The following is a 16,193-nucleotide window of genomic DNA, read 5'->3' on the forward strand; positions in this document are numbered from 1 at the left end:
CATAGTACAGAAGCTGTGGCATGGTTGCAAGTAGAATAGCGATCCAAAAAGTGAAGAAAATTTATTTATTTCCATCTATTATCATAAACTTGTCGGGTCCTCAAACTGTCGGTTTTGGTCAGCAGTGACCATATTCAGATCTGCAGCAGACATGGGAAACACACAAATACAATGAGTGGTAAAGCTTAAGGTAATAAAATAGGCCATAAAGAAAAGTATTACTGACATACATGTGAAAATTATGCACCTACCTGTTTTGAAAACATGTCCTAATGTAATGGAGACATAGTGGCACTGTTAGAAAATAAATGCACAATCAGCTTAACATCATTACGCATGTATAAAATATTGTATGATGTAGAATAAAAAGAAAAATACACTTGTTAAAGTCTGTAGTGGCTTACCAGGTGTATAAGTCAACAAAATTAATAAAATACAATACATTGCTAAAAAGAAAAAACAATGAAGAGCCAAAGGAACTGGTACACCTGCCTAATATTGTGTAGAGCCCCTGTGAGCATGCAGAAGTGCCACAGCATGATGTGAGTTGGACTTGGCATGTCTGTAGTAGTGCTGGAGGGAATTGACACATGAATGCTGCAGGGCTGTCCATAAACCCATGAGAGTGTGGATGGGTGGAGGTCTGTTCTGAACAGCACATTGCAAGGCACCCCAGATATGCTCAATAATATTCATGTCTGGGAAGTGTTCCTGGAGCCACTCTGTAGCAATTCTGAGGTGTCGCATTGTCCTGCTGGAATTTCCCAAGTCCGTCGGAATGCACAATGAACATGAATGGATGCAGGTGATCAAACAGGATGCTTACGTACTTGTCACCTGTCGGGGTCATATCTAGATATATCAGGGGTCCCACATCAATCCAACTGCACATGTCCCACACCATTACAGAACCTCCACCAGTTTTGAGAGTCCCCTGCTGACATGCAGGTTCCATGGATTCATGAGGTTGTCTCCATACCCAAACATGTCCATCCACTTGATACGGTTTGAAATGAGACTTGTCTGACCAGGCAAAATGTTTCCAATCATCAACAGTCCAATGACGGGCCCAGGTGAGGCATAAAGCTTTGTATTGTGTGTCATCAAGGGTACACAAGTGGCCATTGCACTCTGAAAGCCCATATCCATGATGTTTCGTTGAATGGTTCACATGCTGATTCTTGTTGATGGCCCAGCATTGAAATCTGGAGCAATTTGCAGAAGGGTTGCACTTCTGTCATGTTGAACAATTCTCTTCAGCCGTCGTTGGTCCCGTTCTTGCATGATCTTTTTCCAGCCGCAACGATGTCAGAGATTTGATGTTTTACCGGATACCTGATATTCACGATACTCTTGTGAAATGGTCACATGGGAAAATTCCCACTTCATTGCTATCTTGGAGATGCTGTAACCCGTTCATGTTCAAACTCGCTTCAATGTTGATAACCTGCCATTGTAGCAGCAGTAACCAATCTAACAACTGTGCCAGACACTTGTTGTCTTATATAGGCATTGCCAACAATAGCACTGCATTCTGCCTGTTTACATATCTCCGTATTTGAATACTTATGTCTATACCAGTTTCTTTGGTGTTTCAGTGTAGTTAGTGACAATAATCTTGATGCGTTCTTGTGGTGAATTTTGGTTAAAAATATAATTATACACCTAAAAGCAAGTTTACGTAGATCACAGAATATAAAAATGATAAAATAAAAAAGGAAATAACCCAAATGAATGAAGACAGACTTAAGCAAACAATCAGCACCTTCTGTTGATTTGACTGCCAGAATGAAGCATAGGCAAGATGTAGTCAAAGATTCGTAACAGTCAGAGGGCCGCTCGTACCCTGTGACGTGACGTTCCAGGAAAAGAGTGTTAAAACACTGTACCAGTCTAATTTATCATGAAGTTAAATGCAAGATGTTCTTAATAATTTCCACAAGGAAACACTCATTCTAAATCTGACAAAAAGTCCAAAGAGATTCTGGTCGTATGTCAAGTACACCAGTGTCATGATGCAGTCAATGCCTTCACTGCGCAATAACAATGGTGATGTTATTGATGACAGCTTCAATAAAACAGAGTTACTAAACACAGTTTTCCAAAATTCCTTCACAAAAGAAGATGAAGTAAATATTCCAGGATTGAAATTGAGAACAGTTGCAACATGAGTAACTTTCACTTCAGAGTAACTTTTAGATTTCCAGAAGGCTTTTGACACAATTCCTGACAAGCAACTTCTAATCAAACTGTGTGCCTCTGGAGTATTGCCTCAGTTGTGAAACTGGATTTGTGATTTCCTGTCAGAAAAGTCACAGTACAAAATAGCTGATGGAAAGTCTTTGAGTGAAACAGAAGTAATATCTGGCGTTGCCCAAGGAAGTGTTACAGACCCTCTGCTGTTCCTGATACACAAAAACAATTTAAGAGATAATCTGAGCTGCCCTCTTAGTTTGTTTGCAAATGATACTGTCATTTACCATCTTGTGGACTCATCAGATGAGTATAACCAATTGCAAAATGATTTAGATAAGATATTTTATGATTCAGAAAGTGGCAATTGACTCTAAATAATGAAAAGTGCAAAGCCATACATATGAGTAGCAAAAGGAATCCACCAAATTTCAGGTACAGGATAAACCACACAAATCTAAAGGCTTTAAATCCAATTAAATACTTAGGGATTACAATTATGAATAACTTAAATTGGAACGATCATATAGGTAACGTTGTAGGGAAAGCAAACCAAAGACTGCAATTTATTGGCAGAACACTTAGAAAATATAACAGGTGTATTAAAGAAACTGCTTACACTATGCTTGTCTGGCCTCTCCTGGGGTATTGCTATGTGGTGTGGGATCTGTATCACACGTAAAGATTTAATTTTTTTTCTGCTCGCTGATTGAGAGTGAAATGGTACAAAATTAGCTTGAATCTAGTTCAATAAACCCTCTGCTAGGCATTTAATTGTAAATTTGAGCAGTCATGTGGTAGATGTAGATGTAATTCATGTAATGACTGTGAGGACAGAATTAAAGAATTTTTGACATATACAGAGATTACCAGCAGTCTTCCTTCCCACACACAATTCACAGAGGGAGAAAATGATTCTAGTGCACCATGGTAAACACACTGTACATCATCATCATCATCGGCATTTCCTTCCAGCGAGCCGGGTAGGAACTTTGTGAACAATATGTCTCCATTGGTTTGTGCCCTGGTATAGCTTTTCTCTGTCCACTACGTCCCATGTTACTCCTCTCCTCTTGAGATCTTCCTTAACCTGGTCTGTCCATCTCTTTCTAGGCCACCCAATTGGTCTTCTTCCTGGTACCTCCATCTCCAAATACTGGAGTGAAGTTCGAGTCAGGTGCATTCACTTCACATGACTGAACCACTTCAATCTCAAAGCACTCATTCTCTCCTCTGTAATTGATGTCACCTGCAGGTCTCTCCTTACATAATCATTCCTAGCTCTCTCTCTCTCTCTCTCTCTCTCTCTCTCTCTCTCTCTCTCTCTCTCCTAGTTTTTTTGTAGCGCTGACCTAAGGAACTTCATTTCACATGCTTGTATTTGATTCTCTTCTAATTTATGACGCAGGCCTCTAGATTGTATATCATGATTCGCAGGAGATAAGTTTTATACATGGTCTGTTTGGCTCTTTGGGGGGACTTCCTTGTCCCAGATTAGATTTCGTACTTGATGGAAGAAGCTAGATCCTTTTGTTATTGTGTTTAAGACTTCTAGTTTGGAACTTCCATCGTGTGATACGGTGCTACGCAGATAATTGAAGCTTTTCACACATTCAACCTTCCCCCTCTCCAGTAAACACACTGTACATATGCTTGTAAACTATGGATGGTAGATGTTTTTGTAGCTGAAGTCATTAAATTTATAAAAATAAATTGCAAGGCATAATATTAAATTTTTGAGTTTAGTTTATTTCTCAGTTTGATTCTTGTATATTGTAATAACCTTAAAACAAAAGAAAAGACCAAGTTGTAACCAACAATTACGTCAGTCAGAAATAAGTGTGTTTGCCATGATTATCTGTAACAGTTAGGGAACTGATCCATTTTATGGGAAATATCTTCTCTTGTTATAGTGGGTATTTGTTAAGTGTTACATTTATCTGTACTGTTTTGACTAGTTCTTGAAATTATGTTGAATTTCAAATGTTTAAGTAACCTCTTAATATAATAAATTTTCCTTTTTTCAGGCACTAATCCATGTGTCAACAGCGTATTGCAATTGTGATAGAGAGGAAGTGAATGAAGTGATATATCCTCCACCCTATGATCCCGACAAGATAATCCAATGCATGGAATGGATGGATGATGATCTCATTGATGCCCTAACACCAAAGTAAGACTTTAGCACTATTTTCTATTAATAATATGCAGATGTCAATCTTAAAACAATTTAGTTAAGAGACAACAGTAGCTCAGCTGAAAAGTCAATTTATTTAAAATATTTTTGTTATGACTGCTGAATGTACAGAATACTGCAGGTGCCATTTGTTTAAGTACCTGTGTGGTGGAAGCCCCTCTGACCACATAGGAATCGCACTGTTAGTGCCTGAGCTGGAAGTTCTCCTTGCAAGTCAAGGAGTATGTACCCATCACAGGTTCCAGACAACAATTTACTGGCCAGATGTGGCTGGGTAGTACCCGTGGAAAGAGCCCTCATTTGGACTGGGTGGTGCCATAGTGGAAGGTTTACACATGAAGCAAATTAAACTCTCTCCCGCTGGCAGCCACAAGGCCCAAGCAGTTTCTTCAGTTGAGGAAGATTATTATATTGCAGAGAAATATGGCCCCACAATGTCCCCCCGCACCCCCCGCCCTCCCTCCCTCCAGCCACTCTTTGGGAAGAGGGACAAGCCATATGTCTAAGAGCAAAATACGTCACCCAATACTTGGTCTGTACCATGACTGAAGTGGATATTTTTACTGCAATGAAACCATAATTTTTGTCAAAAACATTGAAGACAAATTTGAGGAAGTGGAGACTGAGGAAAATGCAAAATGGGTTATTATTAATTAAATCTTCCTCTGCTGCCCAGGCTACAGCTCAGCAGGGAAGTGATCATCTAGGTGACATACTTGTGACCATTACCCCACACAAAACTTTGAACATGATCCAAGGACTCACCTTCCTCAAAGATCTTGCACTCCAAACAGATCAGAAACTGTGGTCTAATCACCAGAGGTGAGGCATACATTTTACCAGCAGTGTACAAAAAGAGCCCAAGGATAATTGTATGGATACAGATACCGTTATCTTAACGTATGGAGGGAGTGTCCTCTCAGAGAAGGTTAAGATCATGGTGTACAGGTATGTTGCAAAACTATGCATCCCACCACCTATGAAGTTCTTCAGATGTTTGGGCCTCAGGCATATGTTATCCCACTGCACTGCGGGTCCAAAATGTGGCAGCTGTCAACAATCATGCCATGAAGATGTCCTTGTGAATATCCACATTTATGTGTCAACTGTGCAGAACATCACCATCCATGTTCACCAGTTTTCAAAAAAGAACAGATGCTCCAGTAACAGAAATCTATTGATTGTCAATCATATACTGAGGTACAGAAGAAATATTAATGCCTACATCCTGTTGGATTTGACAATTAATTACACTATCATCATGACTCTGACCCCTCACCCCACCCTCATCTTGGTCTTCCTCAAACCATATCTCCCGTCTCCCACCAATCTCCACACCCATGGTTCCCACAGCAGCTTCTCTGGGAAACAATTCCCACACACGACCGTAGAAGTATTCTTCTTTGGCATCTACCTTTGGCAGGGCTCCCTCTCCGGAGGCAACCACCAGTCAAAGGCCTGACATCAAACAATCCCAGGGCAGTCCACTCTTCATCTGTCCTTGCGCTCAGTGTGAATAGCCCCTTAAACAAACTGTACCCACCAAAGGGTATGAAGGAAGAGAAGGAGGAGGATGAGAAGAAGAAGAAGAAGAAGAAGAAGAAGAAGAACTGGGAAAAGGCTCCTCCAGTACTCCATGCAGTTGGATTCTGAGCTGATGTTTGTGGTGTGGTTCCATCCTCACTGGTTACAAGCATTGATCCTGCACCATGTCCAGCCCTCCTGGCCACTTCATGCCTAGCTTGGACACCAGTCACTTGGCCATTCAGAGGAACTGTAATGGCACTGCTGTCACCTGCCAGAACCACAACATCTTATTGTCTCCTCTTCCGTGATTTGTATTGCTCTACAGTAAATGCACTCCATTGGTGGCCATTTTTTCTAATGCTCCACAGTTATCGAGTGTTCTGTCACAACTGTGCTGGTCCCGAGAAGTCATCTGGAGGGATCTGTACTCTGGTTCGTACAGATGTCGTCGGTGAATGGATTCTCCTTTGTATCTCACTGGAGGCAATAGGGGTGTGGGTGCAAACAAGCTCAGCAATTATAATTTGCAACATTCGCCTACCTTCAGGCAGACCATATACTTACATTGAATTGACCACATTAATCTAACAACTTTTCCCCCTTTTTTCCTGTGTGGGGACTTTAGCACACACCACTCCATGTGGGTGAGTGCTGCTTCATATGGTAGGGGCCTTCTAATTGATGATCTCTTCCTGTAATCTTGTAGCTTCTCTACATTGGTCATTACACAGTGACATTGTGACAGTGATCACTTTCTGGTTGTTCTGTCATTTCCTTACTACTGCCAGACTGACCAAATACAACACTGGGCACTTCACCAAGCCAACTGGCCTTTCTATATCTTTGTTGTTACATTTGCCATCTCTATGTTGGATTATATTCATGAGGTTGTGCAAGGCATTTCAGACATGATGATCCACACCACTGGAACTGCTACTCCCCTTTCTAAGTATCTCCCTCACAGTCGACGAATGCCATGGTAGACCAAAGACAATGCAATAGCTGTTCTAGGATAACCGCTGAGCACCATGTTGATTCAAATGACATCCTTCCTAAACCAACCTTATCACTTTAAAGAGACTGCACATTAGGGGTGACTTTTCAATCTAATGCAGTAAGAACTAATGCTGGGAGCACTACATCTCCTCTCTGTGGGTGTGTGCCTCTTAATCTTGGGTGGTCTTACAGGCCACCAACATTCAAAGTTGTTCTGGGTCTTGTCCCACATATTGGTCTTTGTACTGATTTATTGGTTCTTGTGGAACACCTTGTGACCCACTTTGTAACAGTAATAGTATCCTCTTCCTATCCAGCTACCTTTCTACTACAAAAGTAACAAGTTGAAGACATCTCCTTATGTTTCACTCCCCACCAAGCTGAATCCTATAACAAACCTTTCACTTCAGATTCTTGCCTCTGCCAACGATACATCCCCAGGCCCTGATTCAGTTCAGTCGTATGATGCAGCACCTGAATGTTCACCAAAGGCAACATGTCCTCAGGGTCTTCGTCCACCACTGGCTTAAAGGTGCCTTCCCCTTGCAGTGGAGAGATAGCACAGTTATTGAATTCTTAAGCCAGACAAGAACCTGACATGTCTCCACAGCAGCCAGTTGATTAGCCCAACCAACATACCCTATACACTGCTTGAAAGGTTGGTTGTCCACAGATTATGCTGGTTTCTTGAATCTTAGGACCTTTCATCCCCCTGTCAGTGTGGTTTCCGGGAGGGACATCCACAGCCAACCATCTGCTTGGATTGGAAACGACAATCTGACATGTTTTTTTCTAAATACCAATACCTTGTCACAATATTTTTCGACTGTATAAGCTGTATAACACTGCTTGGAGCCATCACATTTTACTCACTCTCCATGACCTGGGGTTTTTAGTTCCCCTACAAATTTTTATTCATCAGTTTTTATCCCACTGGTTGTTCAGAGTTACTCAGCACTTCAGTCTCCCCATGAGTCCAAGAGAAAGTCGTTCCACAGGCCTCTGTCTTCCTCATCGCCATTATGGGTTAGTGACCTCTAATGGGCTGCTGGTCACCATTGGGTTGCATGTCGATGAGTTTTGCATTTGGTACAGCCCCCACTCTCGGGTCTGTGCTGAATGCCAGACCTAAGGTACCATTTGGCAGGCCTCCGCATGCACTCTTCCACACAGTTTCCAATTCTCTCCTATAAAAACACATGCCATGCATTTCTGCCATCATACCATGGTCCATCTTGACCAGGAACTCTAGTTAGGTATGCAGTACCTGAATATTGTAGCACAGTCCCATTTCTCTGGCCTCCTTTTTGGTAAAATGATGCCCACATTCATTACCTGAAGTCCACCTTCGTGCAGAAGCTGCTCTCCATATCTTTGCTCACCGCTCACCCAGCTTGAGGTGCAGATCGTGCTACTCTTATCTGTACTTACTGGGTCCTGGTTTCATCCTGACTGGACTATAATTCCCATGTTTGACTTGGTGGCACCTTCAGCTTGAAAACTGTTAGGCCCTGACCCCCATCAAGAGTGCATCTGGCCATTGGAGCCGCTCAGACTAGTCCTGTAGACAGTGTTCTTGTTGAAGTGGGGATCCTGCCCCTTCAGATTCAACAGTACAAGCTCTTGGTCTTGTATACAATCAAAATTCAACAATTTTCTGATCATACAATGTTTCCCATTCTCTCTATACATGAGGGGTGTTTTCCTGACACCTCCGGTGAAACTAGCAGTTGGAATGTGCCTCCCTTCCCTCTGCCAAGATCTCCATCTCCCCTTCCTGAATTTTGCTCACCATGTTTTCTCACACACCCATTCTTGAATGGTTCCTAGGCCACAGATTAGGGCCGATCTCTTCCAGGTCCTAAAGTCTTGGTCATTGCCATGACCTCTAGGTATCTGTTAGGTCCATTTCTTAGAGTTCCAGTATGGACCCATCTTTTAATCAAAGGCCATAAAACTATGGCATTGTACTTACAGCAGAGCTGACAGCTGTTAACAGCGTCTACATTTTAGTAAACAGACTTCCCCTGACCATTTTTTAATATGTGCTGACTCAGTGGGCAATCTCCAGTCTATTGACCGTTGCTATTCTTGCAACCTTTCGGTCTCTGCTATTCATGATCTCACTGGCCTTCATTATACTGCCTGCTCAGTTGTCTTTCTCTGGGTCTCAAGTCATGTGGGTATCCCGGGGAGGAACTGGCCAATCGTTTGGCTAGAGGAGCACCTACTTGCTCTCTGTTTGCCTGTTTGCTTTGCTGACACCAGGTGTGGATTTGAAGGTGCAGATGAGATGTGTTCTGTGAAGAAAACAGTTCCTGGATATTTACTGTGACCGTGAATTTGTAATCAGAAAATGTTTAAAGAAAAACTGCAGGAAGAAAATTAATATTGTGTAAACCCCACGAACCTGTTTTACTTCCGGAAATGTCAAAAGCACACCTCTATATGAGGAGTTTCCGAATCCTGTTAAACTCCTGATAATAAAATCCTTTGATAGCGGAAAACAGTAAAACAATCTGAAGCTAATTTGATAAATAATGACACAGTGTACTGTAATTTTGCTTAAAAGTAACTAACCCAGATAAATTTGCACCTAAACATGAATGAATGGGACTATCACATTAAGTGGCATGTAAACAAAGATTGCGTACTTTAACAAGTGTCAGATTCAAAATTCCCTCCAATATGCTAAGTTGAATCAATGGTGAATAAGCTAGTTCTTTGTAATTGGTTGGTGTAAATAATGTCAATGGCAGATGCTTCAAATCTCACGTTTAGCCACGTTTTGCAGTGCAACACATAAATTCTCCTGTCTAAAGTACTGCAGATACACATCAAAGCAGGCCCTTCCAAAAGACGCATACAACGCATGCAACAACTAATGCAAGTACTATGAAGAACAGAAACAAATAAATGATGGCAATAACTACTGTTAGGGGTGGGGTCAGCAATCACTGAAGGTGAACAGTCTTTACAATACACTACTTTTATTTATAGAGAGAAATATTAAGAGATAGTCTATTACGAAGCATAAAGGAATAAAATTGGTTACAATTGTGTTTCTCGAAAGTGGAATGTTTTTAGGTGTTAGCTGTTCTGTGCCTGTGTGAGGTGGTGATGGCGGTAGAAGTATTTTGAAGTTGCTGATATGAATGAAGTTTATCCAGTCGTGTCCTTGGCATTAAACTGTCCTCTTTCCTTACATCTTGTTTGGGCTGTCAGTGGTAATAAGTGGCGTAGCATCCATTTCTCGTAGGCCGGAAGAAAGTAACTGCTTATGCAGCACCTGAAGGTCGTATTAATGCAACTGCAGCTTTCACACACGACAGTTTGGCACGGTCCACATGACATGTTTAAATTAACATTCCACTTGCTATACTTCACCAATTGTGAAGCTAGACAGTCCATCTACTATTAATATTCATGGTTCACGATAATACTATTCCTGCGAATACAGTCACTTACGTAGCAACACAGTTCACAGTTTCCACATTGGCAGTTAGTGTTTTAGCACACATCATGTATCGTAGTCAAGAAAAAGAGCAATATTAAGTTCAGTTTATGTAATGCAATTCAGTTCTAAAACGATGACAATACTGTCTGTTCACGACTGCCTTGTCATCACCACAGACATCGTTCTGCAAATACCAACAGCGTTTGCGTGATACAATGTCCTTTTAGAATATCCATCATAAAGTTAAATTCCAAACTGGTCTAACACAAAAACGTCAGGTATTAATATTGCATTAAACACACACCATTGCTACACACAGTAGTCAGTACTTGCTTCCATACCACCATGCTTTCACACCAACCCTCCAGTTTGTTACACACTGTTCGACCCGACAACTGCCGATACCTCTCTCGCTCCACAGTTCTTAAAACACTTCTGCCTATTGCTTTCTGTTTCACACAATACATTTAATAAAACTATTTGAAAGATCCCCAGAAACAAAATCCAAGTCTTTGCATAAGGAACTCGTACAGAAAATAGCACAGCAAACGTAGTCACACACACTTCATGTTCTACACTGTATAACCAAATGAAAAATATTCTACGTCATCAGCAATATGTCCATGGAGTACAAGGTAGTAAAAGAAAAGAAAAAAATTATATCTCATTATTAGCCATGGCATCAAAGTTCTCTCTAGGAAATGGAACGACGTCTGGTAGGCTATTGCCCCACGTAATAATCACCACACAATCAAGGATACTACTGCAGCATTCCTTCCATTTTCACCAGAAGGAATCCGTAGTCTTATGTTGTCTCCACATCGATGTTACCAGGTTAAGCAATAGTTTCCTTTTGTGTAATACACCACACCCACACCCACATCGTGGTTGTGGAGTCTTACAAACAGTTACTTATATCTTGGTGGGATTCCTCCTCCTTTTGGTCCTCTATGCTAAGTATGCACTTCCAGATTCATTGCCTCTAATATTGGCAGATGTATTATTATTGGATGATTCGTGAATTGTTGAACTGGCTTACAGTTTTCCATGGAACTGGTTTAAGATTTCAGTGTACCTCTGGAGCAGGACCAGGACAATTGGGGATGGGGCGTCTCCCACTGTGTACTAGGTTTGAACAATCCCCGACTCTACCTCTTTGACCAGGCCGCTCTTTCAACCCTGTTTTACTCTGTTTTAATCACTTTTAGATTCAGTCAGTCTCCTTTCTGCCACACCCAATTTTCTGTTCTGGGTATCATACTCTTTTGAATAGTGGATGCTCTTGGCTGTAATGGATCAGGTGTGTTGGGGCAGCTGCAGATGGGACATTCCCTGATGCAGAGCCCTGGGGATGCTCTCCTGCTGACTTCCCTATCCCCTTCGTCTTACTTTTGTAATTGACACCACAAAAGACTTCCCCCATGAACCATGGACCTTGCCGTTGGTGGGGAGGCTTGCGTGCCTCAGCGATACAGATGGCCGTACCGTAGGTGCAACCACAACGGAGGGGTATCTGTTGAGAGGCCAGACAAACATGTGGTTCCTGAAGAGGGGCAGCAGCCTTTTCAGTAGTTGCAGGGGCAACAGTCTGGATGATTGACTGATCTGGCCTTGTAACATTAACCAAAACGGCCTTGCTGTGCTGGTACTGCGAACGGCTGAAAGCAAGGGGAAACTACAGCCGTAATTTTTCCCGAGGACATGTAGCTTTACATGCAGCTTTACTGTATGATTAAATGATGATTGCGTCCTCTTGGGTAAAATATTCCGGAGGTAAAATAGTCCCCCATTCGGATCTCCGGGCGGGGACTACTCAAGAGGACGTCGTTATCAGGAGAAAGAAAACTGGCAATCTACGGATCGGAGCGTGGAATGTCAGATCCCTTAATCGGGCAGGTAGGTTAGAAAATTTAAAAAGGGAAATGGATAGGTTAAAGTTAGATATAGTGGGAATTAGTGAAGTTCGGTGGCAGGAGGAACAAGACTTTTGGTCAGGTGATTACAGGGTTATAAATACAAAATCAAATAGAGGTAATGCAGGAGTAGGTTTAATAATGAATAAAAAAATAGGAGTGCGGGTTAGCTACTACAAACAGCATAGTGAACGCATTATTGTGGCCAAGATAGACACAAAGCCCATGCCTACTACACTAGTACAAGTTTATATGCCAACTAGCTCTGCAGATGATGAAGAAATTGATGAAATGTATGACGAGATAAAAGAAGTTATTCAGGTAGTGAAGGGAGACGAAAATTTAATAGTCATGGGTGACTGGAATTCGTCAGTAGGAAAAGGGAGAGAAGGAAACGTAGTAGGTGAATATGGATTGGGGGGAAGAAATGAAAGAGGAAGCCGCCTTGTAGAATTTTGCACAGAGCATAACTTAATCATAGCTAACACTTGGTTCAAGAATCATAAAAGAAGGTTGTATACCTGGAAGAATCCTGGAGATACTAATAGGTATCAGATAGATTATATAATGGTAAGACAGAGATTTAGGAACCAGGTTTTAAATTGTAAGACATTTCCAGGGGCAGATGTGGATTCTGACCACAATCTATTGGTTATGAACTGCAGATTGAAACTGAAGAAACTGCAAAAAGGTGGGAATTTAAGGAGATGGGACCTGGATAAACTGAAAGAACCAGAGGTTGTAGAGAGTTTCAGGGAGAGCATAAGGGAACAATTGACAGGAATGGGGGAAAGAAATACAGTAGAAGAAGAATGGGTAGCTCTGAGGGATGAAGTAGTGAAGGCAGCAGAGGATCAAGTAGGTAAAAAGACGAGGGCTAATAGAAATCCTTGGGTAACAGAAGAAATATTGAATTTAATTGATGAAAGGAGAAAATACAAAAATGCAGTAAATGAAGCAGGCAAAAGGGAATACAAACGTCTCAAAAATGAGATCGACAGGAAGTGCAAAATGGCTAAGCAGGGATGGCTAGAGGACAAATGTAAGGATGTAGAGGCTTGTCTCACTAGGGGTAAGATAGATACTGCCTACAGGAAAATTAAAGAGACCTTTGGAGAGAAGAGAACCACTTGTATGAATATCAAGAGCTCAGATGGAAACCCAGTTCTAAGCAAAGAAGGGAAGGCAGAAAGGTGGAAGGAGTATATAGAGGGTTTATACAAGGGTGATGTACTTGAGGACAATATTATGGAAATGGAAGAGGATGTAGATGAAGATGAAATGGGAGATAAGATACTGCGTGAAGAGTTTGACAGAGCACTGAAAGACCTGAGTCGAAACAAGGCCCTGGGAGTAGACAACATTCCGTTAGAACTACTGATGGCCTTGGGAGAGCCAGTCATGACAAAACTCTACCATCTGGTGAGCAAGATGTATGAGACAGGCGAAATACCCACAGACTTCAAGAAGAATATAATAATTCCAATCCCAAAGAAGGCAGGTGTTGACAGATGTGAAAATTACCGAACTATCAGTTTAATAAGTCACAGCTGCAAAATACTAACGCGAATTCTTTACAGACGAATGGAAAAACTGGTAGAAGCGGACCTCGGGGAAGATCAGTTTGGATTCTGTAGAAATGTTGGAACACGTGAGGCAATACTAACCTTACGACTTATCTTAGAAGGAAGATTAAGAAAAGGCAAACCTACATTTCTAGCATTTGTAGACTTAGAGAAAGCTTTTGACAACGTTAACTGGAATACTCTCTTTCAAATTCTGAAGGTGGCAGGGGTAAAATACAGGGAGCGAAAGGCTATTTACAATTTGTACAGAAACCAGATGGCAGTTATAAGAGTCGAGGGGCTTGAAAGGGAAGCAGTGGTTGGGAAAGGAGTGAGACAGGGTTGTAGCCTCTCCCCGATGTTATTCAATCTGTATATTGAGCAAGCAGTAAAGGAAACAAAAGAAAAATTCGGAGTAGGTATTAAAATTCATGGAGAAGAAGTAAAAACTTTGAGGTTCGCCGATGACATTGTAATTCTGTCAGAGACAGCAAAGGACTTGGAAGAGCAGTTGAACGGAATGGACAGTGTCTTGAAAGGAGGATATAAGATGAATATCAACAAAAGCAAAACGAGGATAATGGAATGTAGTCAAATTAAATCGGGTGATGCTGAGGGGATTAGATTAGGAAATGAGACACTTAAAGTAGTAAAGGAGTTTTGCTATTTAGGGAGTAAAATAACTGATGATGGTCGAAGTAGAGAGGATATAAAATGTAGACTGGCAATGGCAAGGAAATCGTTTCTGAAGAAGAGAAATTTGTTAACATCGAGTATTGATTTAAGTGTCAGGAAGTCGTTTCTAAAAATATTTGTATGGAGTGTAGCCATGTATGGAAGTGAAACATGGACGATAACCAGTTTGGACAAGAAGAGAATAGAAGCTTTCGAAATGTGGTGCTACAGAAGAATGCTGAAGATAAGGTGGGTAGATCACGTAACTAATGAGGAGGTATTGAATAGGATTGGGGAGAAGAGAAGTTTGTGGCACAACTTGACTAGAAGAAGGGATCGGTTGGTAGGACATGTTTTAAGGCATCAAGGGATCACAAATTTAGCATTGGAGGGCAGCGTGGAGGGTAAAAATCGTAGAGGGAGACCAAGAGATGAGTACACTAAGCAGATTCAGAAGGATGTAGGTTGCAGTAGGTACTGGGAGATGAAGAAGCTTGCACAGGATAGAGTAACATGGAGAGCTGCATCAAACCAGTCTCAGGACTGAAGACCACAACAACAACAACACAAAAGATGTCCATGATGATTTCTACTTCTCTGTGTCACTGTTATGAAGCTCATGACTAGATTAGAAAACATTCATGGATGTCTCTTCTCTTTCTATGCACCATTCCTGGATGGAAGGACTGATGACCTTGTTGTCAGGTTTCTTCTCCCTCCCCTCCCCCCCCCCCCAACTGACCAACCCTAATCTTTCTTGAAAACTGGAGTTACCTAGGTTATTTCCAATGTGTCTGAAAAACTTCCTGACATTAATATACCGTTAATTGCAGTGGAAATATATCCCATCAGTTCAAAAAGCTTCAAAATTGTTTGATAAAAACGGAGAAAAAAATGGATTGTGGTTTTAATGCTTCAGGTGTTCTACATAGTCATCATCATCTCCCCCCCCCCCCCCCCACTCTTCTTGAGAACCACACAAACATCATTCTTACAACCATATGAAACCATCAGAAAAGTTTTCTTTTGGATGTTGTCCAATTTGCACATCGCATTGGCTTGAATGTCTGGTATGTCATCAAAGCATTAATTTCTGCAGCTTACCATTTTGTTGTAGGTCCTTATTTGTAACGCCAAGACTCTTTCCCCTTTATGCTTTTTTTCCAAAAAGCAATTGTCCACATTTCAAATTTTTATCAAGTCATGGCAAGAGTCCACATTTCACTATTTTTGTTTGGGAGTCAAGTGTATCAGAGAAAAAAAAAACTTTGCACACACTTTTCTGTCCTTGAAATCACTCTGGATGCCTTGAACACTCGATTTAGAGATGTTGCAATTTGTAAGACGACAATGTTTGACTTATTGTGCAACTTAACTCTGTCTTTTTCCAACTGATTGGTTGAATGCCCATTTGTTGTTTGCAGTTGTTATTTCAAGGTGCCACCATAGTTACTTTGCTGACACCAGAAATAAAATAAGTCTCGCAACTTCTTGAATGGTCAATGTATATTAGAAATGATGTATCTACTATGCTTTTTATTTAATTTCTACCAGTTGAGGTGATGTAAGAGTACATGCTGTTGACATTCTATACTGGCATTGTGGTTTATTATGAAGTCATTAATGAAATTATCCTTTCTTATTTGGAAGCTATTTATGACATTCCAAAA

General features: G+C 41.2%; 1 protein-coding gene across 5 annotated transcripts in view; it reads left to right on the forward strand.

Moving 5' to 3' along the window:
- Positions 1–16,193, forward strand: part of LOC126202966 (putative fatty acyl-CoA reductase CG5065) — a 534,251-nt gene that overhangs the window by 496,971 nt on the left and 21,087 nt on the right. For all 5 annotated transcript variants that reach the window (XM_049937106.1, XM_049937103.1, XM_049937107.1 and 2 more), the window contains one exon: positions 4,221–4,366. In XM_049937106.1, the coding sequence (XP_049793063.1) occupies positions 4,221–4,366 (146 nt within the window). The remainder of the gene's footprint in view (positions 1–4,220; positions 4,367–16,193) is intronic.

This window comes from Schistocerca nitens, chromosome 9, assembly GCF_023898315.1.
Source record: "Schistocerca nitens isolate TAMUIC-IGC-003100 chromosome 9, iqSchNite1.1, whole genome shotgun sequence".
In the NCBI taxonomy this organism is placed as follows: Eukaryota; Metazoa; Arthropoda; class Insecta; order Orthoptera; family Acrididae; genus Schistocerca; species Schistocerca nitens.